Source organism: Asterias amurensis, chromosome 11 (genome assembly GCF_032118995.1).
Source record: "Asterias amurensis chromosome 11, ASM3211899v1".
Taxonomy (NCBI): domain Eukaryota; kingdom Metazoa; phylum Echinodermata; class Asteroidea; order Forcipulatida; family Asteriidae; genus Asterias; species Asterias amurensis.
The window spans coordinates 3,010,586-3,037,136 of NC_092658.1; the positions used below are offsets into that span (position 1 = coordinate 3,010,586).

Below are 26,551 nucleotides of genomic sequence, written 5' to 3' on the forward strand. Positions count from 1 at the left end.
TCTTTGATTATGTTGTTATCTTGTAGTTGTTGTAGATGTTGTCTCAAATCCTTGAGGTCGGCTGGAGCAACTCTACGGGATCTTTCCCTAAATGGAGTGTCATCAGAAATATTGATTTGATGTTCCGCTTGCTTTGTGAGACCAAGATCCCACTCATGACGAGAGAAAACTTGTGACCTTAACCTCATCTTGTCAAGAATGTCTCTCTTTTGCTTTGGAAAAATAGGGCCCCACTGGAAGGGAAGATTATCAAAATCATCAGTGGAAGACTTAGTGGTTGAAGCAGAGGTAGAGGCACAGTAGGCTGTGCGAGACTTCTTTGAAGATGTTGTCATGTTTGGAGCTTCATGACACCACTCTGGCACAAAGATGTCTGCCAAGGGACAATTTCCTGGGATTGTAACTTCACGACTCGTTCTGTTGACAACAACTACATTGACGGTGCATGTTGAACTACCCGGGAGTCTGGCCACAACAGGTGTCACATCTAATCCTGATGGCAATTTGCACTTCTCTTGGGGTTCCACCAGTACAGTTACTGGCTTACGCAGGATGTTACGGAGGGAGCCACACACAGATTTGTGTTCTCCTGGTCGAATCGTGGTAGAACGCTTGGAACGAGTTCTGACAGTCCCAAGTTTACCATCACTGGAAACTCTGCTCTCACTGGCAAATGACTCATAAATTCTGTGGCAAACGGCACTGATGTTGAGAGTTTGCCCATACCTTTTACCTGCTTGCTTCTTACACAAATCAAAACAGTTACGGAAAAGACCAGAATTTGTACCAACAATGACTGGTGGGGTACTTGAGTTACGACCATCAGGGATGACTAGAGCAAACGTATCAAAACGATTACTTGTACCGCTAAAGGCACTGTCAAACCCCATGGAAACGTAAGTCCAGCCCAAGTATGGCATCTTCCCATCTCCACCATGAAAAAGGACTAAGTCATTCAAAGGATGAAGAGTACGGTTGAGACGGTTGAAAAAACTTTGACAGATTAGAGTGACCTGTGAGCCACTATCAAGTAGACAGTTCGTCTCAAAGCTGTCCACCCAGCATCGAGGAGTGATGCTCTCTCCTACTAAACCACAAGGGATATCTGTACCTTGCTGAAATCTTACATTGGGGTTTGTTGGCTTTTGTAGGACACCTGGCTTCCCCGCTGCTGGCGTCCTTGTCCGTTTCCCGACTGCCCAGACAGAATGAATCTAATTAACTTCTGATTGACAGCGTCGGGACTTGACGGGTTTGGACACCTTCGGCGGATGTGGCCCACTTCACCACATCCGAAGCAGAAATCTAGTAGTGTGCCCTTGTCATCCTCCTTCTGGTGGTTTTGTCTTGGTTTCGGCTTCGGCTGTGGTTGATGTCTTTCGTTATGTGGTTGTACAGCATGCTGGAGAAATTGTGCCGGTAGAGGTAGTGGAGCTGTCTCTCTACGGCTGGTCTGTTTTGCTAAGGTTTCCTCTTCTTGTTTCCGCACTCGGGAGAGGAGAGTCAGGAAGGAGGGAGGGCGGTCTAGTTGGTCTCTTAGATGTAGATTGACGAGGAGCATCTCGTCGAAGAGGATTCCCTTTATGAACTGAGATAAACGAACCTTGTTCGCTTTCTCATGGGGAATCACTCCTCGACGGATGGCTCTCCTCAAACAATCTTGTAAAGAAGTCAGAAATTTCGATGGAGAGTCTCCCTCTTTCTGTCTCATGCTGTGGAATTTTATAAACAATTCATCGTCGGATGACGTATCACCAAATGCCACGTCGAGGGCCTTGAGGTAGTCTAGTGCTGTTGCATCTGGGTCATCACGGCGAAGATCATTGACGATGTTGAGAGAGGGTGGCCGAAGAGCTTCACGGATCCGTTTCCTCTTCTCACCATCATCAAGATCCTGCCATTCGTCCATTTGGCCTTCGACGTGGTCAATCCATGTAAGGTATGGATCCTCGTCACGAGCAGGTGAAGGTAAACCAGAAAAACATCGCAACTTACGGTAGTTAGCTGCAAGGGAGCAGCGAGCAAATGCCTGTGGAAAATCTGAAGAAGTTGGATAAGCAGAGGGAGTTGTTGTTGGAGAATTTGGACTAGGGGAAGAAGGGTTAGAAAACATAGCAGAATTTTGTGAATTTGTAGCCTGATTGGAACGCCATGCATCTATGGCACCGCTCTCTCGGAGCTCCCTGATGCTGACACGTTGGCTCTGAGATGCAGAATCATCTAGCCGTGTCAAACTGAAAACAACTTGGGAAACCCCTAGATCAAGACGGATCTCGGGCCCAAGTCCCAAAGAAGAAACAGGAACAGCAAAGTCAAGGAGTAGGAGGGTACGGTTATGTTCTTTGTCATCCTTTCTACAGAAATTCTCGACAGAAGGAAGGACACTACCAAGTGCCAATGACAGAAAATTATTTCCCACTGGGACAGTATTGAGTTTACTTGATAACAGAATTGAGTGAATCGGTCTAAAATCCTCCTTCTTACACCAGTCTAAACCTAGTTCTCGGAGGGCTGTGCTAGCCATTGTGATAATCAACAAAAAAAATAAAGTCAAAGAAGAAGAAAAAATCTAAAGAATTAAGATATAGAATAAAGACAACTGAATTTGTTAAATGTGTATGGAATGTTGGCTCTCTAGGCAAGTATCAAAATAAAATTTCAGGATAAATACGTTATATATATATTCAAGAGCTTTAGGTAAAACTCTTCTATCAATGATAATGTTATGCAAGTCTTGTGCAGTCAATGTGCATGCAAATCTCTCATAATCTAGAAGTCAAAATACTTCAACATTTAACAATTTATAGTTCCCGGACAAGCCCCCATAAATGTAACCCTGGGTTCGCCAATCAAAAATAGCGGGAACCGAAAATAAATTTACAACTCCCTTTTTGAAATAAAACCAAGTTTAGAGAATTTGAGATATGATGCACAATAACAGAAACTCTGATTTATTTGAACGATAAATCACCAATTAAAGAAATGTAGAATTAAACAATACAATTAAAGGATCCTGTAATATTTAAATAATACAAAATGAGCTCAAAGGAATTAATGGGCGCCAAATCTTAAATAGACCCTAAACCGCGTTTCGCGTCCTACGGGCGAAGTCTAAACATCAGTTGGGAGACGACCCAGTTCAAACATCAGTTGGGAGACGACCCAGTTCCTCTTCGTGCGGACGGACACCTCACGTGTCGGTATATATGTACGGAATCCTCTTCCAATAATACTTGCAAGAATGTTAAAACGTTTATACTTGCAATAGGTTACAGATGAAGTGGATGGGAATCTGCCTTCGTATTAGTATGTACAGGGCCAGTCAATCTTCTTCACCACATCACATTCGGTCTTCTGTACCTATTACAGAGAGTGATAATGGTCCATGCCATATTACAATACAACCCTCTTTAGGAATATAAAATATCCAGTCAGCTAACTGATGGAACGCTCGGGAAATACAGTATATATCAAATACTTGTTAAAACTCCACAAGCCAATAAGTTAAATAAAGATAAGCCAATACTTTCGACTATCTGGCTACAAGGAGAAAATTACTCCCTCATGTAGCATATCAAAATAATCATCTGTCTCATTAAGACAGCAATAGCAAACTTAAAATCGTCCAAGCTTCAATGAGCTAAGAGTTTTACATCAAACAACACATTGTCTAAAATCTTAGCAACTGCAAAATACATCAAATAAGGTATGAAGTATTTGGATACAAAAGCAAAATCTGGCTTCCTGCAAAAACTCTATCACTAGACAACACTTTGTGTCTTTAAGTCTTATGCGGGATTGCCATTAAAATATAAAATATATACATGTACATTGTAAAAACTTAAAACCCATCAGACCTAAAATATATATTGATAGTGTTTTAGAACCAGTCCAAATACTAAGGACTGCACAAATAGCATGACTTACCACAATACATCAACTGAATCAGCTGGTGGTAAATATCATAACTATTCTGTTAGTTCTTATCAAGAATACAAAATAAGAAATCGGCAAAAGCAAATAGGTCTCTCCTCAATAAACCAAAAGTTGCAACAAATTTCAAAGAACTTAAAACATACAATGCCTAAAAGCATAAAGATCTATTTCTCAAATTCAGAAAATAACATGATAGATCTTTCATCATGGCATTAAATATAAAACAAAAGTGCTTCAGAGAATTTAAAGAAATACATTTAATAAAAAATGAAAGTTTAAAGGTTGTCTGTGAAATTCAAAAATCATAAATCAAATTCTAACTTCAACAGAGACCTTACTGCAAACTTCCAGATAACAAGTTACAAATATTACTTAAATAGTTAAATACTAAAACTCACCTATTACAGAGAGCCAACATTCATTTTAAAAGTAGAAGTTGTCTTCACTCCAGAATGAGAAAGTTGCTTGAAGAAGTAATTTAACAAGCACTTGGAAAAAAGATAGTTGTAGAGGCATGTGCGGACACACATCCAGATGGAGCGATGGCCAATGGTGGAGTGCTTGGTCTGACCAGAATTTTGGGCCAAGCCAGCCTTCCGACCATGCCTCAGCTTAGGTCAGCTGTTCACTCTCATTGGATGGTTCGAAAAATATCACTTATGGCTCTAAAGTTGATTGGTCTATTTGAAATTAGAGGGAGTGAAGGAAAGATAAATCTTTACGACTTCACAGCTTGGGTTTGTGGTCATGGATTAGAGAAAAAGGCACTGGCCATTCCCAGAAATAAACAAAAGGTGAATCTCCACTTCCTACAAGAAGGTAGAGATTACAAGCATAGTTGAATAGATAGGTAAAGATCAAAGAGCATGAATAAAACACAAGTTGAATAGCATGGCACCAGCTGAATAGCCTGGCTGGTAAACACAAGTAAACAAAGGGAAACCATGGCTAAAGAAAATGCACACCATGGCAAATTGAAAATGCACATGTAGAATAAACACATGAGCAATGAAAAGGAAATCAAAATTACACAATGAAATAAAGATCATATTTTGTAAAACACAAAATATGCTGTAACCTGAGGCCTCATTTGGGTCAGGGTTACACAATATATTATGCTCTAGCAGAACAGGTTACCAGCCCAAATGCCCCGTAATAATCATGTATGACTGGTTCCCTGCTGCTATTTCCTTGGCAACTTTCAAACAAACAATCAAACCCAACAGGTAAAACAAAGAAACAAACAAAGTAAATTGAACTTGCTGAGTTCTAAATTCAAAGCTGAACTCAAGAGTTCAAGGAGACAGAAATATTTTTCAGCTCAGCGGTTTTGCTTTTTTTTTTCTTTTTTTTTTTCAGATGATCACAATTAAACAAAAATCTGTGACCAAATCAAATATATGAGTAGATCACAGAATTTCAAAGCAAGTATTGATAACAAGCAATTGTGACCTTATACACTGCGATCATTTGGGTGTAGAATATGTGCTATGAATTATAAAGCAATGGGATGATCCCCCCCTAAATAAATAAATAAATAAAATATGACATCTATAGTCACTTGACATCCTGATAATTCCAACCTTAACTTAATGATTGATGAAATTCTCAAATAAAAATCTGAAAAACAAGAAGTGTGCTGAGGTATATGAAGATCATCCTGTTTTTTTTTAAGTCTACAGTGCTTGGTCCGAAATGAAGGAAATCTTTAAAGGCAGTGGACACTATTGGTAATTGTCAAAGACTAGCCTTCACAGTTGGTGTATCTCAACATATGCATAAAATAACAAACCTGTGAAAATTTGAGCTCAATCAGTCATCGAACTTGCGAGATAATAATGAAAGAAAAAAACACCCATGTCACACGAAGTTGTGTGCGTTAAGATGGTTGATTTCAAGACCTCAAGTTCTAAATTTGAGGTCTCAAAATCAAATTCGTGGAAAATTACTTCTTTCTCAAAAACTATGGCACTTCAGAGGGAGCCGTATCTCACAATGTTTTATACCATCAACCTCTCCCCATTACTCGTCAACAAGAAAGGTTTTATGCAAAAAAATATTTTGAGTAATTACCAATAGTGTCCACGGACCACTGCCTTTACCTGTTTTTGAGTTTACATACACTCCTGTTAAGTTGGCATAGCAGTTCACAAATTCTATATTTATCAAGTGCAAGTTCAAAGATACTACACATGGTTGGTAGAGCTGACAAAATAATTGAGACAGTGTTTTTGTTTTGTATGATCAACCATGCATAAAACAACAAACCTGCAAAATTGTTGGCATAATCTGTGAGTCAGGAGAAAATAGTGAAAAACCACGCAAAATTTTCAGCATGTAAATACAACAACCGAATTCAGCTGTTGTAATTTTAATATTTTTTTCATATTTCATTAGTTTTTTTAAAAGCAGTGGACACTATCGGTAATTACTGACACAAAATAATTATTAGCATAAAACCTTACTTGGTAACGAGTAATGGTGAGAGGTTGGTGGTATAAAACATTGGGAGAAATGGCTCCGCTCCCTTTGAAGTAAAGAAGTTTTCGAGAAAGAAGTAATTTTCCACAAGTTTGATTTTGAGAGCTCAAATTTAGATTTAGAGGTCTCGAAATCAAGCACACAACTTTGTGTGACGAGAGTGTTTTGTCTTTCATTATTATCTCGCAACTTCAACGACCAATTGAGCTTAAATTTTCATAGGCTTGTTATTTTATGCATTTGTTGAGATACACCAAGTGAGAAGACTGGTCTTTGACAACTACCAATAGTGTCCAGTGTCTTTAAACATTGATATTTTTATATTAACCACATTGTATACACTCATCACCTCCAACCACAGACCTTGATTTGACCAATGTGTCCATTAGTCTGATAAAGTCAACTCGCGGGAATCATTTATAACCATAAGTTCATCCACAGTAGTAGCCGCCTGTGGCTATCGAAATGAAGTCAAGGTTAATTTGATACACAGATGATGGCCAGTTTATATTATTAACAGGGGTCACTAACCAAGAGCTTGTCTGGCATGGACGCATTTTTTTAATTCTCTGTAGTATAGAATTGCCATCCTCAAACAAAAATCTGAATTTTTTTTATTTGGAAGGATTCCCTTTTTTGAATTGATTTAGGAGAAAAAAAATATCCCCATTGGAAAGCACTACGACAGTGGCAATTTCGAAGTACAGAAACAATTCTTGAGCCTGTCTCAGTCATGCTCCCTGAACACTTGGTTGAGAATGATGAGACAATTTTGTATGGTTACAAACATGGAGTAGACTAATTTGTCTGTCAGCCTCAATTTTTATTTGGGATAGAAAGGCTACACTAGGGTTAAAAGGTATTAACCTGGAGGCGATTTCATCAGTATTAACTAGTGATTTGTGTTGTTGGACTATTGGAATGCTTGGTGGCAGCAGACTAACCAGAAAAAAATCTATTGTTTTTGGCAATGTGCGCATGCTCAGAACTACGTAAACAATGGACATTTACCTGGTAAGTCTGCTGCCACCTAGCGTTCCAAAGTCTCCCATTAAGATTGATACATAGTAAATGTCATTCTTGTGCTTAGAGCACAGAACAATTATGCTTACCAGAATAAGGTTACCTGCCAAATGAACCCTGTCACATTGTACAAATTGTGACTGGTATCCTGTTAATTTCTGCCGAGCAAAAAAAACGTTTTAGTAATATTTTTTGCCTTAGGCAGGTTCTAATAAATTGCCCCTTCTCTTGGTTGCCTTCAGGCAAATCTGATTCACCTTGCACCTTACAGATGCTTTTTTTTTCAAGCAGGTTAAAAAAAAATGTCCCCAATCGCTGGATTCCTGGCAAACATGTTTAACAACCTTCTTTATTATTTACATGCAAGTCAGCCCCAGGGCAAAAATTACAGACTAATTTCATAATTTAAGCCTTACTAACCAGAAAAATCAAGTACTAAATGAAAAAAGAAAAAAGAAATTAATCAGTGAATCCCACTGAAAAGATGTACACATAATCTTGATGATTCATAATGAAAATGTAGTGTCTGTGACACTAGCTCCCCTAGATTAATTAGTTTATTGAGAGCATCGGCAGGCAAAGTACAACCCCCTTTGATGAAATTCATCAAGTTTCAGGGTTAAACCGGGTGTAGATTCGTCAAGGCAGATAGTAATAAAAAATGGATTTTGTGATTAGACATAGTTGAATGTGCAGGTACTCACTCAATCAATTCTGCAAAGGGGGGAAAAGTGGCAATTGAACCATCCAACTTGGACCCCCCCCCCCTCAAAATAAGGTAAAATAAATAAATAAAAAGTTAAATAATAACAAGAAAAAAAGAAAGAAAAAAGAACACACCCCGAAACAGGATTTGATCTGCCTCTAGCTACAGGGAAATCTCGGTAGCCTAGTTGGTAAGACCAGGGAGGAAGGAAGAGAAGGAGCGCGAGCGAAGGGACTTCAAAAGCCGAACCCGTGGTACCACGGTCGTTTAACGATACTTCATAATCACCCACATACCTATACAAACAATGGGCGACCATTCACATTTGGTTCTTCACTCAACTATGGTGTCGTATGTCGTATGTCGTATGTCGTGTGTCGTATGTATATAATAAAGAAAAAAACCAAAATTGTTTGAGACCTGATAAATTTAGTGTACGCTTTCACCCACCAAATCAAAAAGCACAAATGAATACCAACCACCCTCATGTGCTAATACCCAAATTTTGAACCACCGCTAGTGACAGGAAAGTCGAAAAAAATGTAAAAATATGCTATGATATTTCCATGTTAACACCACAAACGGTATATGAAAATGTTGGTGTATTCACAATTCTTGTCTCCAATGATTCAATTTTACACAAAGGCAACGGTGCAGAGTGGCGGTACCACACCTTAGTACAAAGAGATCTAATAACGCTCACTAATCGGCCGTCCAGCAGGAGGTCTCCTATCTTTTTCCACTGGTCAGACAGGGGCCTTGTCAGGGTATTCTTTTGTTACTCTGCGGTTTTGCAGGTCGTTCGATTTCCTTCTCTTCTTTCCTCCATGGTAAGACACTGCTCTAGAATTGCAAGGGTCGTGGGTTCGAATCCCACCCGAGTAATATGCCTGTGAAATTTTTTCACAGGGCTCGGGAAAGTACTGAGAATACAAATGCACACATCGGTGCATATGGGTAAAAACCATAATTAGTATTCTCTATCCCTGATGCAAATTTAATATCTAGTAAAAATTAAATAAATAAACAAATAAATAAATAAATAAATAAATAAACAACAAATAAACACACAAACAAACAAGATAAAACATCGTGTGATTGTCTTTGTTGTGTTTATTATTTTTTACTTATAGAGTCAGGCATGGGATTTCATACTTGAAAGGACAATTTTCATTTTTACTACTGTCATGTTCGCTGTTCTTGGAATTAATTTTTAGGAGACAATGGGGAGTCTATGGCCTTCAATCCATCTGTGTCATTATCATGTTGTAAATTATGGAATCATTGTTCCTTCATTTTTCCAACCAAAGTGTTAGTGCGCATGGGTAACGTGCAATTTACATATTTCGTGGGAAAGGTCTTTTGACCATTCCCAAGATTAAAAAAAAAACACCACATATTTTGTGGGGGTGGTGGTGGGGGGAGGGGGGGGGGGGGCCGGTTGTCGTTCCCTGATGCTGATTCTGCTTTTGTGGTTTTAATTCGCGACTTGTGTTTACACTCACATACTTTTGTTTTTGCTAAGTTTTGGATTGTGTATTGTTTACTAAACAGTGCATAAAAAGTGCATCATAACTCAAGATTTCTTGTATACGTTGCATTAAAATGTAAACAGGCGAGTGTCAGCTTACATGGCCATACATTGTCACACCACCGACGTTTGAATTAACCCGAAATGTCAAAATCATAAAATATCCAGAATGCCAAGATAGGGGTTTGGATGTACTGCAAGCCATGTCTATTAAATGATGTTTGGTCGCAAACAAAAACATGACTTGCCTGACTGGGTTTCATATTATTGCAGTCGCCGCCGCCACCGACGTTATGGTGGACGTTTGACAATTTAGTTTTGCCATATGTGGAAGATGAGACATTTTTTTGTCTTAATTGCAAACAGATGTTGGTAATATCCTGCTCCACAACAGCAATTTTGATCGTTGTTTTTGTTAACAAATTTTATCTGGAGAAGACGTTTATTTTGTTAATAGATCATGTTGGTGGTGGATCTTGAGGGTCTAAAATGTACAGGTTTTTTTACGCGAACTTTGTATTTTTTGAAGTACAGCGTAAAGAGTGTGGATCATCAATCAACCTGGATTGTCATTTTATCTGAAATTATTTTTAAGGACATTAAAGTTGGTGTTATTATCTCAGTGAACGGTGAAGTTATTGGTTGTAGTATATTATTGTTACTATTATTTTTGGGGCGGGATGGGGTCGAGAGTCTCTGGAAATGAAAGTCTATAGGAAACTTTTGAAGGGGCACCAAAGCAAATAACATGGGCAACAGAGGCCACGGCTTCATGGTGAAACAACATGTCATGTTATCTTTTTCTTATTTAAAGAAATGCTGATCTTTGACCTATTTATCTAGTGCTAAGGATAGTACTCCCAGAAGCTCTACTATAATGCTAGTGTGTTATCAAAAGGTAGACATGACCATCCTTTCAAGAGACCTCCTAAAATGTGGATACTATTTAGAAATCATTTTGTCAATGACTCAATGAGAAAGTAGAATTATAGCTTTTGCAAACTGCTTACCAGCCAAAATATTTTCTTTGAGAAAGACGCTGCTAGGGTCGAATCGTCAGGCCATTCCTTTTTCTAGACCACTCACCAACGCTGTTACTCTTCCTTTTTAACTGAGAGATAAGTCTGACTGTCATTATAGGGGGATTTAAGCTTTATTTCACACCGGTTTTTAGGGTAGCGTCACAACATAATCCAGAAAGTGTCAGGCAGTGGAGATCAAAGAACTCTGTCGCTATCGTGTCGAGAACCAATCACATCAAATTTACTACAACCGTGTCTCTCTGATTCAGGGATTTGGGAGTCATACTCTATTTTTTTCCCCCCCACTAGCAATCAATTTTGTTAGCCTGTGGATGGTCTAGATGAAGATAAATGGGTCTGTCGGGTAAACTTGTTAATGTAAGGAAAAGAACATAGTAATTTATTTAAAAAAAAAAAAAAAATGGAGTTGAGAGATAAACAAAAGTAGTCGAAGTTTCAAAGGAAGTGCTCTAAGTTGCAAAATGAGAATGGCCTTGCCCTTTCAAATACGAAGATACATTGGTCTGTTTGTTAATCTTAGGAAAAGAACATTAGATGGCAGTTGAATATATAAAGATATGTGTTATGATTGCAGATTTTATTTATTTTTTACTTATTTTATTTCAATATATATTTTTAACAGTTAAGTGGTTAGCCATGTACAGCTGTGTACATTACATAGATACTGTACATAAATATCCAAAGGTGACAACCACAGAAGGAAGACTTTTTATAATAACTTTTCACCTTTTTAAAGTTGCATAGTTCTTTTTCAGATCTTTTCTATATTTGCTTCAAGTTACAAGATGTTGTAAAAAAAAGGAAAAATGTTTGAAATTCTTTGTGATAACTTGATGTTTAAACCTTACCAGTGTTTCACTTTTTGTTTCTCTCTCATAGGAGAAGTACGGCAAACCTCCTACACTTGGAAGCAACAGCAAAACCAGTCCATTACCCAGCTCCAAGTCAGACACATCGTTAAACAATACCTTGAATGACTCCTGGCCAAAGAGTAGCTCCGAAACACGGGATATCTTGAAAGATCAAAACGACCAGCGGAAAGATGTCTACCAACGGTCACAAAGCACCCTCGAATCGAGGCCCCGTTACTCCGATCCGACCAACTCCTTCTCCAGGAGCACTCCATCTATGGCGGGACCTGCAGCGGTCGTCGACCAACAGGACAGCCCTACCCAATCATCCAAAAGGAAAAACGAAACAACGCCCACCCTAGCCTCAAAGTCCAAACGTGCTGACGAGGAAATGAGCTCTGCTCGCCAGGCTAGGCTTCAGAACGAGGCAACCTCCGTCCCTGCCTCGCAGAGCAGCAGAGCGTCACGGATGCGAGCCCGTGTGAGGGCTTCTGACACCGGAATCTCAGAGCTATCAAAGAGTGGAGCTGCTCTTGCCCTCGGTATTCAGAGAAGTCGAAGCGACGTTGTCGTTGACCGAGGGGCGTACACCCCTCTCCATCAGAACAATAACAATGTCAACTTTGACCTGTCGTCGGGATTTGGTTCCCGCAGCGACCCGCAAAGACGAAGCTGGAGGAATCGCTCCACCCCTGAAGAACCACTGCCGTCCACCAAGGAGGTTCCATCACCTCAGGAGAAGTCCCCGCGGGAGACGTTTCCTCCGACCAAGGTGCCGACCCCGACCACTGTTGGCGAGGAGAGCCCGGACTTTGGTAGAGATCGGTCGAGTACAAATGAGTCTCACACGTCGACAGTCAGTACGTCCAGTGATGACTTGGAGAGATTGGATAACCCAAGGAAAGCCAACTTTCTTGTTAACAAGGTAAAGAGAGGATGTACTTACTAAGAAAATGATTTAAACTGCTGACTGATTAACATCGTTTCAGCTGATGAGATCATCTTTTTGCTTTTTCTTTTTCTGAGTCGATCAGAAAATCAAGGACAACTGCACGGTAATTGTCCTTCATTTGCTTTCAAACCACACTACACCTGTCATTTATGTGTGGAGACAGTGTAGTGTGTGCAACATTAGTCAACCATTGGTCAGTGTATCAAACTGGAAGAGAAACCATGAAAGTGTGACGTTTTTACCGCAGTTGCAGTAGTTGGATTTACATTTTGTACACTGAATAAGCTAGTCAAAAAACTGATTGTTTATGATGCTCTGACCTGGTAATGTGGTGAGCATCTTAATACACCATTCAATATTGTGAGCTCTGATCGAACTAAAAGACCATCCATGGGCAAAATTTCATAGAGTCGCTAAAGCAGACAATTTTGCTCAACAGATTGTCTGCTAAGCAAAATTTGGCAGGATACCTGTCAAAGATGCTGCATATGACATGTTAATTTGGCTGGTAACCTCATATATTGGTAAGCAAGATTTTGTCGTGCCTAGCTACTTGTTGTGCTTAAGCAGCTATATGAGATTGGGCCCTGTTCAAGGTTTACAACGAGTGTTTTTCCCGCCCAGTCAAACAGGAGGCAGCCCACCTCAATACTGCCCTTGACCGCTCTGCACATTTTGTCAAGTGTCACTAACTCAATGTGAAGGTTTGCCAGAAAGGAAATACTAATTAATAGTATTATTTGATGGCATTTAGAAGCTTTTTCCTTGATCTTTACGGATCAAGAACGCACATGGATGCGTTGTTGGAATTGTTGCGTGTTTGCGTGAGCTCAGCATTCTTGTCAGTTTGCAGGCTGTGTACTATTTACACCACCTTGCTCAGTTCATGAGCCAGGGGACACTGGTTTGTAATTAACACGTGTCATGGCAGCAGACTTGTTGTGTTAATCAGCCATCGAAACATGAAAGTCAGCCATCAGTTATTCAGATAAACATTACATGGTTGTAGAGACTGTCTCTCGATGGTGGTGGCAGGCTTCCAGGTAAATCTATTTGCAGGGTTTTCCTAGGAAATTTGTCAGTGACTTAGCCAGCAGGACCAGTTACCTTGTCAAACTGCCAGCCTTTGCGACAGTCTGTATTTCATACAAAATTAAGGCTGCTTTTCGGTACTGAAGTAGCCAGTCGGACTACTCGTGACTTGTCCTGGGTGTTTTTAACTAGCATTTGGCCAGTGGACCACTGCTAAGGTAGAACGCTGATGTTTTCACACGCTCAGAACTTGATGAACAATAGAGATTCATACCTTGTATGCTTGATCTACTGATCAATAGTCTCGCATGAGATATATTCTCTTTGGCGGAGAAGTTGTTACAAACATTGTGGACTCTCCTCCATGCAAAGTTGATATTTTGAAAATGAAAACATAGTTATTGGCCTGACGTTTTGACCGCCACAGCACAGTCTTTCTCGGAGGCTAAATGACAACACAACAAGCATGAACAGGTGAACTGGTATAACAAAAGCAGTTGAATGGAAAGAACTTATCAGCCCCCCACCCGTCCTTGAAATCCAGAAGACATCTTATCGTATTTAATGTGGATATTCTTGCAGGCAATGCTTGATGGGGATTCGCCGTCTCCAAGTAAGAGGACGATTGAACGAAGGAAACACGCCCACAATCGACGCGCCCGACACACCATGGATGGAAGTATGCATGTCACTATACCGCCATCTAGTGATGAGAGTGAGACCAATAAGGTAAGACTATAGAGCCTTCTGTCTTGACTATTGAACAGGCCTATATAAATGTTGCGCAAGTGGACTTCCACATTTGCGTAAAGTTTCGTGAATACCGCTGCAGGGGGGGATTTCACAAAGAGTTTATACTAGTCTTTTCTCGAGTTGAGACAAGTTTACTGCCCTAACTTGGGACTATTCTTAAGTTTTTAATATCTCTTCAAGGACTAGTCCTAGACTCCTAAATTAGGAATAGTCTTAACTCTTTGTGAATTTGACCCATAGAATTTCACTGTTGAGAGGGAAAGGTATTTTTCATTTTGGATGGCAGAGCTGCCAACTCTCCGTGATTCTGCAGAAGGTTCCCTGAAAGTAAACAAATCTTTCCATGTTTTGATGTTGGTGGAAACTTCTCCCCTATTATGTTGAGTGTAATTCTAAATATCTCACTGACTATAAAACAAAGTCTTCCTGGTTGTAAGATGCAAATGTGGGGCACCAAGGCCATGAACAAGGGCAACAGAGGCCATGGTCTCTGGGGGTATTCCAAGGGGTGGATTTCACAAAGAGTTAAGACTCTTATCTGGAGTTAGGACAAGACTACCTTTAAGGTATTAATAACACCTAAAGAGGACTAGTTCTAAAAAAAAGGGACTTCTTTGTGAAATCAAACATTATCATTCACTCCTGGCTGTTTTCTAATCACTGGGTGGAGCTTGTGGGCCGAGGGTGAGTAAGGCCGGTGAACTTGACCCCATCGTGGTGGACAGGCAGATTTGATGTCATGGTTGATAGGTTTAACCCTTGAAAGACCATACTGTCTGGTAACAAAATGCCATTAGTGGTTGCTAATGGCTGCAAGATTTGACCTACATGTATAATACTTCCTGCCCTTCTCATACAAACACACTATAGTACTATGTACTACTGTACATACAATTCCAAATCAAAATCGAAGTTTTGTTTCAGTTTGAAAGTTGTGTAAAAGAAGAAACAAAACTAGCCTTGTTTTGGTGCATAGTGATGAATGTCATGGAAATGAATGGCACCTAAATGGTGGTCAACAATATTCCAAATTAACAAAGGCCGTTGTACACAAATGAAAATCAATGTTTGTGCAAATGGTTTACCAAACTGAAGCTTAACATTTCATGTACTCATATACATGCAAACAAAATGACAAACTGAAATTTTACAGAATGTCATGCAACCGTTACTTTTTTTTGGGGGGGGGGGCACCAGTTGTAAGAGTTGCTTGTGTTTGTACAGTAGTTATAAAAATTAGAGCACTTCTTTGACAGTGAAATAATAAGAAACCTCAAATCTGAGAACCAATTAAGCATTTTATTCAATGCTATTTTATTTACTAGGAATGCAAAATAGCAAAGTACACACAATTTTTAAGTGTAGCCAGAAATAGTCACCATCTTCAGTGCCATTTGACATAAGTCGACTGTGACAAAGAATTATAAATTTTCCAGAAAATATTTGCCCAACAAAGCAGGCCCCTATCCCTCTCAACTTGAAAATTCCAAAATTTCTAGCTGTCCCCTTAACCCCTACAATAACCCACTGGCTTATCATGTCAGACATATGTCATCTGAAGGATTGTTGCCCAACCTGTCTCTGGAAAAGTCTGTTTCGTTGGGGGAAAAACACCTGTTTTTATCGATTTTGCATCACCTCCAAGTTCAGATATGAATTTTCCGGGATTACCAAATTAAGAGGTACCACCTGAGCCCTGGTAGCGCCTTGGTTTATTGAAGGACAGATTGTACACCATATCCTTAAAGGCAGTAGACAGTATTGGTAATTGTCAAAGACTAGCCTTCACAGTTGGTGTATCTCAACATTATGCATAAAATAACTAACCTGTGAAAATTTGAGCTCAATCGGTCATCGAACTTGCGAGATAATAATGAAAGAAAAAATCACCCTTGTCTCACGAAGTTGTGTGCGTTTAGTTAGTTGATTTCGAGAATTAAGTTCTAAATCTGAGGTCTCGAAATCCAAATTCGTGGAAAATTACTTCTTTCTCAAAAACTACGGCGTTTCAGAGGGTGCCGTTTCTCACAATATATTTTACCATCGACCTCTTCACATTACTCGTCGCCAAGAAAGGTTTTATGCTAATAATTATTTTGAGTAATTACCAATAGTGTCCACTGCCTTTAAAGCCTATTTAAAAAGAAATATCGGCTCGATGCCAGGAAATAAATAAAGTGAGCCCAATTTGATGTAGCAGCTTAGCACATGTAAATGTATTAAGCACAGAACTTCTGTTTTATAAACACTTCTGAAAGGGTTATAAAGAGGTTGAAAGGCTTCTGCCTTTTGAATTGTATCAGTGCCCGGAGTTCATGGGGCGTCATCCAGGAAAACGCAAGGCCTGCATCAATTAGACCTTGTTTTTTTATATATTTTTTTATATAGAGAAGCGAGTCCTTTTGATATTTGTGTGTTCATTACGAACACATTGGCTGTATTCTACACCCAAAAAAACCCCACCCTCACGGGGAAATGACAGTCCTTGTCGCGGTGATTCTGGTGACGTCAAGAAGAGTATTGCAATACTCAGTATCATCATACCTACTCCCACCCCCCCCCACCCACCCCCTCAAGATGCTTCAATTAACGTACGCATTGTGACCGTACGACAAAATACCACCTGTACTTCATTAGTGATCATGCGTTGTACCATCATAGGAAGTGGTTATGTTTGTCGTGTTTGAAGCCCTCTCTACTGCAGCACACTTATAGACTTATACCTTCCAGGGGAAAAGGGCAAATTAAAGGGAATAATTATTTTGGGAACACTATGTTCGTAGAGAAGTCTCCCGAATTCTGAACAATCTAACTCCCTGGCAGTAGAATACCTAGCAAGACAAGTTGTAAAAAGAACATAATCTATCCAGCAAGTAGATACAATGGTGTTTCCGCAAACCAAATATACATTCAGCACATGTTCATCCCATGATGTTTGTTAATACAAGACTCATTTATATGCGGTCTGCATGATTTTGTAGGGGGGGGGTGGTCGCCACGGTTTGTGCTGCATCATTTCACATGGATTATCTATTTTTATATTTTCGTCAATCTTACCAAGAACACTTATTATGGTTCCCTTTAAAAACAATCACTTTCAACGAGTACAACTAGTACTAGTAATATTATTATTATTATGAAAGCTCAGAGACCATACAAATTTTGGTTTTTTATAGCTGTTTAACAGAAAGGGAAAAAACCTACAAAATTTATATGATGAGCACTAATTTGTGAGGGAATTGGTAACGGACAGTGAACCCTGTGTGGAATTTTGTATGATTTCTACAGCATGCTTGGGAGGTATTAAACAGGCCATTGTCTCTATTTCTCCAGGGCCCAATTTCAAAGAGCTGCTAAGCACAAACATTTGCTTAGCATGAAATGTCTTCCTTGATAAAAACAAGTTTACCAACCAAATTTCCAGGTGATTTTCAGGATAAGCAAACAACAGCTGAATACCAGTAACAAGCAATATGCAACAAATGGAAATTTGGATGGTAATCATGTTTTTATCAAGGAAGAAATTTCTTGGTAAGCATTTGTTTGTGCTAAGTGGCTCTATAAAATTGGGCCCAGGACCCAGCTGCTTTAGCACATAAAGTACATATCTAGTAACCTGCTTAGCAAAACAATGTCACATGTACCGTCTGTGACTTGTATTATGCTCATCTTTGGTTAGCAGTAGAATCGTCAAGCACAATAATTGTCTGCTTTAAGCTGCTCTGTGAAAGTGGACCCTGTAGGCCAATGGAAATGGTCTTTGCAAATATCGCCTCAAAAATAAAACTCCCACAGATTTTCATCTGTACTGATTGATTGTGAAAACCCTGCGGATATGCTGTACCATTCCTGGAAGAAATTGACTGCATGTACCATGGTCTGGTTGCAATAAGAGTTCAATCAAAGTCCTTCCTCATGGCCATTGACTTTAAAAAAAACACTCAATGACTCGAACGTGACAAGTTCATGTTTTTTCTTCCCTCTTGTCAATGGATATGTAACCCTCACTCATCATTGCTGTGTTATTGGACAAATATTATACAACTCTGATGCTATTTTGTAAACGTCTATCTCACTGAGCAGATATTATTTTTGTGAAATTGTTTTACCAATTTTCCAAAAACTTCAGCACCTGAGCAATTAATATTTTAAGGGAAGCTTTCTACCATCATTATCTCTAATCCGTGTAAGGTTAATGTAGATCTGTGGAAGTCTGTGTTCTTGGACAAATATTATACCGCTCGATCAGAGAGATTTAGTGACAATTGTAAGAGCTTGTTTTGGCCTTGCTAATAATATTCCATGGCTTTATGCTTCATGCTGTCTGCTGTTGCAATCAATGTATTAGGGGTTAAGGGTCATTCAGGGCTTCAATGAAAAAGGGGGAAAATGTTATTATATTGCAAAATGATATTTGAGACTTGTCTACTTGTGGAAGGTCGCTGAATTTTAAGGTAGAATCCAGACTTGAGCTTTCTATTTGAAGTCGTGCAAGGTGAACAACTCTAGGGATTTTACCCAAAAAATGTTTTGATTGTTGGTTTCGGGGATTGGACCTTTCCATTTACGCACCCATATTGAGGGCGGTCTTTACGAAAGCTCGTCTCTGCGTATTGTTTTTTTAAATACTTATATCAGACATCCAATGAATTTTCTTCTGTCCTCCACTACCCATGAGGAAGTTTGAACAAGTACAATTCCATAAAATCCAATTGCTATAATTTCCGGACTCAGGAGACTGACTCCTTCTGACCACTAGAGGGCTCGGATGCATGATGGGGAGGAGAAAACTGAACATCTGGCCAGGTTAATTGCTAAACTGATGGTTCTACATTTGTAGTTAGTTCCAACCTTGAAGGAGCTTATTTAAGATTCTGTGTTTTCCAAACCCATGGGAAGGTCTTTGAAGAAGACATTTGTGAGTTTATTTTTAAAATGCAAAATGTCAGGGAACAGTGACTTTCCTTATGTCACAAGTGAGCACTGGAGTTGGACTACGCCCTTCTTTATATTTATGCATGAGGTACGTCACAATGCTAATCCAAAACGAGGCGATGGGCGCAGCCACTGCAAGTAATGGGGGACATGCGCCCATAGGCTCATTTTGGGTAAGAATTAAGACGTCATGCATAAATATTAAGAGGCGTATTCCACAGACTACTGCACGCAGGGTTTGGCCTTTAAACTTTTTCAGTTAGCTCGTCATTTAACTGGTCCTCTGGCTTTTTCACTGGTCCATATTTTGTGATTAATATTAATGCTAATGCAACACTGAACAAGCCAGTCGGACCACTTTGTGACTAGCATTTTGCCAGCAGAACACTGTTGAAGGGTCTATGTACTTTTTCCTAACATAAAACACAAAGACTCACATTAAACTTACACAGTTTGAAGATTATGATCGTAAAAAGCTTCCCTTGGAATTGCACTTACTGAGGTGCTGTCGTTTTTGAAAAATGGCTAAAACAAATAAATTTTGTATTAGTTTTAGCATGTAAAAACGTATTAACCAGTTATTCTATGATTATGGTATAATACCATAACTGGGATTTTACATGCAAAAATTATTATTGTCTCACTGAGAAGAAAATTATTTTGTGACTTGTTTTACTCATTTCTCAAAACTACAGCACTTCAGCAAGTAATATTTTAAGATAACTTTCTATCATCATTATCTTCAAACCCTGTAAGTTTAATGTAATTTTGAAAAAGTACCGAAATCCTTTACAGCCATTGGACCCTTTCGGTACAGGAAAAAAAAAAAAAAAGTTCACAGATTTACAAATAACTTACAGGGTTTACAGAAGGTAGTGGTGAAAGACTTCTCTTGAAATATTATTCCATGAAATGCTTTACTTTTTGAGAAAACAGTAAAACAATATCAATTCGCGAGAATTACGGATTTTTTTGAAACTTATGTCATGACACGGCGAAAAGCGCGGATACAAGGGTGGGTTTTCCTGTTATTTTCTCCTGACTCCGATGACCGATTGAGCCTAAATATTCACAGGTTTGTTATTTGATATAGAAGTTGTGATACATGAAGTGTGGGCCTTGGACAATACTGTTTACCGAAAGGGTCCAATGGCTTTAAAGGAGATTGATGAAAGCACAGTTGGAACATGCTTCTGATAGCAAGCTGTAGCTCTGTAATAATAGCATGCACTTCTCCACCCACTGATATAGCAAAACTGATTACAGTGCGAGGAATAGCAATTGGAGTAAGAAAAGCAATTGTTCCGATGTTGTTATTTTGCAAATGGCTCATTGTGTATGTTCCATTTTTATATTACCCCATCATTACTAATGTAGCGTACGGTATGCAACGTACGCTCTTAGTGTTCAATGAATAATGAATTGACAAAATTATGTTTTTGAGTCCTGGTCATTGTGTTGTTTGATAAGCATCGTTGACGGAAACCGCACCCGATTAATCATTAAAATGTGTATACAACACTTCAGTATTGTCCTCATCCAATTTTATTCTTCGCTGAGTTCATACCAACTAGCTACTATTTTATTTTGTTGTCACCAAAAATTGCCTCAATGATTATTTGATGTTGTAGAATTTTGAGAAAGATTAATTAGTGTGTGATTGAAGGCTGTCGTTAACTGTGCATAGAATCATGAACTGTTTACGTAGTTACTGCTTACGCACATCACAATACAATAATGACGTGGTGCCTTTTGTGATATATCGGCCAGAGCGCGCACTTTTGCAATAACTGGGTTAGAGTTCATAATTCCATGCACAGCTACAGGTCTGCTACGATCATGCTGACATGTCAGTGCATTTAAATGCGTGTACACAGAAGTCAAAACACACACACTAATATCTGATAATTAATCCTTCTCAAAATTCTACAATTTGATTCAGTCTCCTGACGATGACTAGAGCAAGCTAGTCGAAACGTTGAGACCAATTCAGAACTGAATCCGCGGCAGTACAGTTAATTACGATCCTATAAATAAGCTAAAGTAGTAGTCCAGTCTATTTTCTATACCATCCGCCCTGGTAATAGTTAAAAAGCAGGACAGTTCTTTTCAGAACTGAGAAGTCTCCCGAACCTCCGATTATCTACTCCGCGGCAGTAGAATAAAGCAAGACAGTTCTCTAAGAACAACTCTACCCGGCAAGTAGATACACACATGGTGTTACCGCAAACCAAATATAAATTTGATTCATATCGGCAATTTGTTTGTGTAAATGTACAGCCCTTGAACTTCCCTCTTGAAGGGGCACAGCAATTTCCCTCTGATAAGGGGCACCTCTATGAGTATGAGACAGTGTAAATTTCTATTGGAAAGTCGCTACATGTATGTTGCACGGGGCACCACAGCAAAAGCACAGGGCACCACGGCATTGCCGTGGGTGCCGTGGGTCATTTCTAGGCTTGAATGTACACGGAGACAAAACTAAGGTTGAATACCAACCCCAAAGAACATTTTGCATTGATCTTGTGTGTGTATGATGATCAACAAAGAAGTGCCGTGGCTGAGCGGTTTAGAGCTCCGAATTAGAACGCCGGCGCTTCTGATCATTAGAGTGTGGATTTGAGTCCCAGTTTTGATACTTGTGTCCTTAAGCGAAACAATTAACCATTGGTCCCGTGTTTTGTGTAACAAGTTAGTATGAAATCGGAGAAGTATTAAACTGGATGAGGACAGTATTGGACTATTCTATTTACAGCCATAGTCCTGGTGATATTTAAGCATTTAAACCATTATACAGGTACCAATTAAATATCACAAGCCAATGTACTTTTAAGATATTATGTCCTCTGTCCTTTCATAAAAGTGAAAAAGAAAGGTATTTTCCGCAGAAGTTCAAAATGCTTTCACTTACACATGTAATGTACATGAACATTGGTAGCCTTTTTTGGGGATCAATTGTGACTTCTGGTAATAAACATTTTGAATCCTTTAGGGTTTTTCCCTTTCCCTTTTCATCGTTCAAATTTTTTCAGTTTTACCATCTGCAAAGTGGGCCAGAATTTGTCCATGCAATAGATTTTGAATATCCAATGTAAAAATAACACTGCACATCAACCTGACATATTTTGACACTAAATACATACGTGGAGTTATGTCTACTACTGTATGTTTTTTTCTAATTTTCTTTATTTTACCTACCCTTGGAATTAAATTGTCAATATCCACCTGGTGTTATCTTTTGTGTCAAATGATTGCTATGCAAATATGTGGAGGGCAAATGGCAACAGATGAGTCATATAACCTGGCTTTGAATGGCCACACGAGGGCGCTGTTTGGGAACTCCATAATAATTGTTGGCATACCTTCTGGCTTTTAAAGTGTGCTGTGGGGGCTATAGAACTTGTAGTGAAATCACATTTATAACATTCCAATCTAAAGTCAACAATTATGACACACTTGATTCTGAGAAACACTTCTCTGCTTTAGGAATGTAAAGATTTTTTGTACTTATAAGGAAATTTAAAATAAAAGTATTATAAACTTCTTTGAAAAGGCGTTCTTAGTTGAGGATTAAATTATGAGGCTGAACATTTTAAAGCCATTATACACTTTCTGTACAGAAAAAAAAAAAAGTTCACAGATTTACAAATAATTTACAGGGTTTACAGAAGGTAATGGTGAAAGAATTCTCTTGAAATATTGTTCCATGAAATGCTTGCTTTTTGAGAAAACATTTAAACAATACAAATTCTCGTTAGCGAGAATTACGGATTTATTTTAAACACATGTCATGACACGGCGAATTGCGCGGAAACAAGAATGGGTTTTTCCGTTATTTTCTCCCGACTCCGATGACCGATTGAACCTAAATTTTCACAGGTTTGTTATTTTATATAATATAAGTTGTGATACACGAGGTGTGGGACTTGGACAATACTGTTTACCGAAAGTGTATAATGGCTTTTAGTAAATGCTGCTGTATCTAATGATTGTTTTAAGCTATGACATGATTCATTTCCCCCTGAAAATAGAATGCTCTTTGAATGGCATCACTTTTTTGTGCTAAATTGGCTTAAGATTGGGGCCAGCTGCATACACCCATGTGAATTAATGGTAGCTTCCTCTTTAAGGTCAAAGGTTATCGTCTGGGTCATCAATATTATGAACTCTTGCCGAAGGTACTTGAGTACAAAGTGTCAAGTATCGGATAGTTTGGTGTGCACAAATAGCGATAATTCTCTCCTGGTTTATTTGATGATGAATGTTATCAACTAGATTGAGCTGAAAAAGAGGGGTCAAATTTCGTGAGAATTGATCAGTCATGGGGTTTCTGTAATTGTTGATGTTTTATTTTGTATTTTGTTTTTTTTATGATGCAATTACTAAGGCACTGAACACCTGTGGTAATTGTCATAGACCATTATTTTCACTTGGTTTATCCCAACATATGCATACAAATCTGTGAAAATTTGGACTCAATTGTTCATCGAAGTTGCAAGAGAATAATGAAAGAAAAAAAATCCCTTGTCACACAAATATGTGTGCTTCAAATGCCTAATCTGGCTTCAGGCCGGAAGTCTTTTAATTTTACCTCTTTCTCAAAAACCGTGTTCCTTTAGAGGGAGCTATTTCTCACAATATATTTTATACTATCAACAGTTCTCCATTGTTTGTAACCAAGTAAGTTTTTATGCTAACCATTCTTTTAAGTATTTACCATTAGTGTCTTGTGACTTTAAAATGTCGGGAGAAGATTGTGGGAAATGGGATGAGAATAAGCGATAGTTTTGCTTGAATGAGTGACTGATTGTAAGTTAGTATACATGGTGTAAACTTATTCTGGTAAGCGTAATTTTGTGGTGCTTAGCCCCTTAAGAAGATCAATGAAATTGGGCCCAGGTCAGTGCAGAATAAGGTCACTTCAAAGAGGAACTCCTTATGGAAGTTCCAATTTCCCTCCCTGGTGATGATAAGGAGGCCTGCCTAGACATTGACTCTCAGTCTAAAGCCTAACAGAGACCCAGCTTAAAGACCAACTGGCCATCCATATCCAAACACTAGATGAGTTGTTGAGATTTCAAACACACATAAGTCATCCCTTTAGTAATCATCTAGAAGCAGATACCCTCCCCCCTCGACCCCACCTCGCCCCTCGGGCATTTATTCCCAAGTCATACCTTTTTTTGTAGGACCATGCAGGATTTCCTACAAGGATTCTGAGTCATTGAAGAGTGATGTTGAACTTGTAGTCTTAAGGTCTCGGTGTGGTTGATCCCTTGGAAACTAAGACTGGTGCGTGAGACAGATGGAAGGAACTTGCTTAAAGGGGAGGTTTGACATCCGTAGTCTGTAACCGTTTCTTAAAGTATTTTGCTATGTTTTGAATCATTGAGATTGAATCAATGACTGTTACAAAAATAGTCCTGCCAGAATTGTTCTTAGTTCTGATAAAGGATGGAGAGCCCTTGTTTTTAGTAATGTAATCAAATAATACCTCGGATGTCAGTCTGAAGGATTTATTTTGGTACAGTTTGAACTCCTCTAAAACATGGGTAGTTAATTTAAAAGCTGCAACAGTCAGTACTTTTTTTAACTTGTTTTATCTTAGTTCATACTATAATCACTTCCACAAACACCATTTTGTGGTTACCCCATGTAATTCTTCCTACTAAAATCTGATTTCTGAATTTAGTTTGCCCTTAGATGAATTCAGTCAAAGTTGTGTCAAATAACCTGAACAGTCTGTAAAAGCCTTTGCCTTAATGTACATGATGTAGGTCAGCTCTTGTACTCAAATCAAACGTTCCTAATTCCTCGATCAAATGTTCCTCTGAAATCTGAGAAAACTTTTCATGCATGAATTGAGAAACGATTCATGCATGAACTGTTTCTCGAATACAAATGGTTTTGTGAGGAAAATTACCATATTACTTAAAGACTCTGGACACAATTGATAATTGTTAAAGACCAGTCTTCTCACTTTGTCTTCTCACCAGTCTTCTCACATATATGCATAAAATAATAAACCTGTGAAAATTTTAGCTCAATCGGTTGCAAAGTTGCGAGATAATGATGAAAGAAAAACACTCTTGTCACACGAAGTTGTGTGCTTTCAGATGCTTGATTTCGAGACCTCAAATTCTAAACCTGAAGTCTTGAAATCAAATGGGTGGAAAATTGCTTCTTTCTCGAAAACTACATTACTTCAGAGGGAGCTGTTTCTCACAATGTTTTACACTATCAACAGCTCCCCATTACTCATTACAGAGAATGGTTTTAATAATTATTTTGATTAGTTACCAATAGTGTCCACTGCCTTTAAAAGGGAATCCTTTCTCAAAAAAGTTTATACTATCACCAGCTGCAATTTTTTTCTCACCAAGTAAGTTTTTTCATCTTGAATATTTGGATTATTTTCCAATCTATGACCTTGCCTTTAAAAAATGTTGATTCATCGGGCACTAATCCAAATTAAAGCTGTGATCTGTCACGGATACATTAATTAGTTAATCAGTTGGCCAATGTAGAACACCTATCCATTAATGGGTGCAGATCACTTTCAATGTACCTCTTTAATTAATTAATCCTAATGTAACATCCATGTGATTCGATGATATGCCTGAGTGTTTTGCCTTACAGAGTTTTGTGTTGGCTGCTCTTGGTTGACTAGCGCCCTCTACTGGCGGTGGATATCCTGTACAGTATTAGTTTCTGTTTTGGATATTGTCCTAAAAAAATACTGTTTATTGTTTGACGAATAAGGTTGGCAAGTTTCAATTTACTGCACACTGTGTCTATAATGGTATAAGAAATTGAGAAACTTTTTTATTTTATTTTTTATTTTTTATAGAATTGCGTAAAAACTGGAAATTTAAAGAAAACATTATTTGATGACCCGGCGTTCCTGTAGGATTGTTTCGTTTGGTTCAGGTGTGGTGTTCTTCATATGTTCTTTCGTATTTGTTTTGTCCGTCAGAAAAATCTGCCAAAATTAAATAAAATACTTGTAGTCTTATTCTTGTAAAAAGCCTTTATCATGTTAACCTGTATGCCAGCCAAACTGATGCCAGCCCTTGTAGGCTACTCAGTAAAAAAAATCAAGCCAGTGCATCTTTGGTTGTTTGTTGGGATGTTGGTGAGCTTTGTTTGTTTTTTCAGGGTTTTTTTTTGTGAAGAAGCAAGCTGAATTAACTATTTGATAAATTCTTGCCATCATGCATGAAGTCAACACAGCTGCTCAATGTATTTCAGCAACAGGCATTAGTTTTTTTTGTAAACAACTACCTTTTCCCATGTCATATAAGTCGC

The 26,551-nt window shown here is 38.6% G+C and overlaps 2 protein-coding genes across 4 annotated transcripts in view; one reads left to right on the top strand and one right to left on the bottom strand.

Annotated features, from left to right (window-relative positions):
• The window catches only part of LOC139943821 (uncharacterized), a 113,066-nt gene that overhangs the window by 44,027 nt on the left and 42,488 nt on the right, over positions 1-26,551 (top strand). For all 3 annotated transcript variants that reach the window (XM_071940647.1, XM_071940648.1, XM_071940650.1), the window contains exons 6-7: positions 11,600-12,496; positions 14,138-14,284. In XM_071940647.1, coding sequence (XP_071796748.1) covers positions 11,600-12,496; positions 14,138-14,284 — 1,044 coding nt within the window. The remainder of the gene's footprint in view (positions 1-11,599; positions 12,497-14,137; positions 14,285-26,551) is intronic.
• LOC139944072 (paraneoplastic antigen Ma3 homolog) lies at positions 1,124-2,524 on the bottom strand. The gene has a single exon (XM_071941027.1). It carries the CDS (start codon positions 2,522-2,524, stop codon positions 1,124-1,126), a length of 1,401 nt encoding a protein of 466 aa, XP_071797128.1.

Coding starts and splice junctions, on each gene's coding strand:
- LOC139944072 (XM_071941027.1), bottom strand. CDS start 2,524: ATGGCTAGCACAGCCCTCCGAGAACTAGGTTTAGACTGGTGTAAGAAG.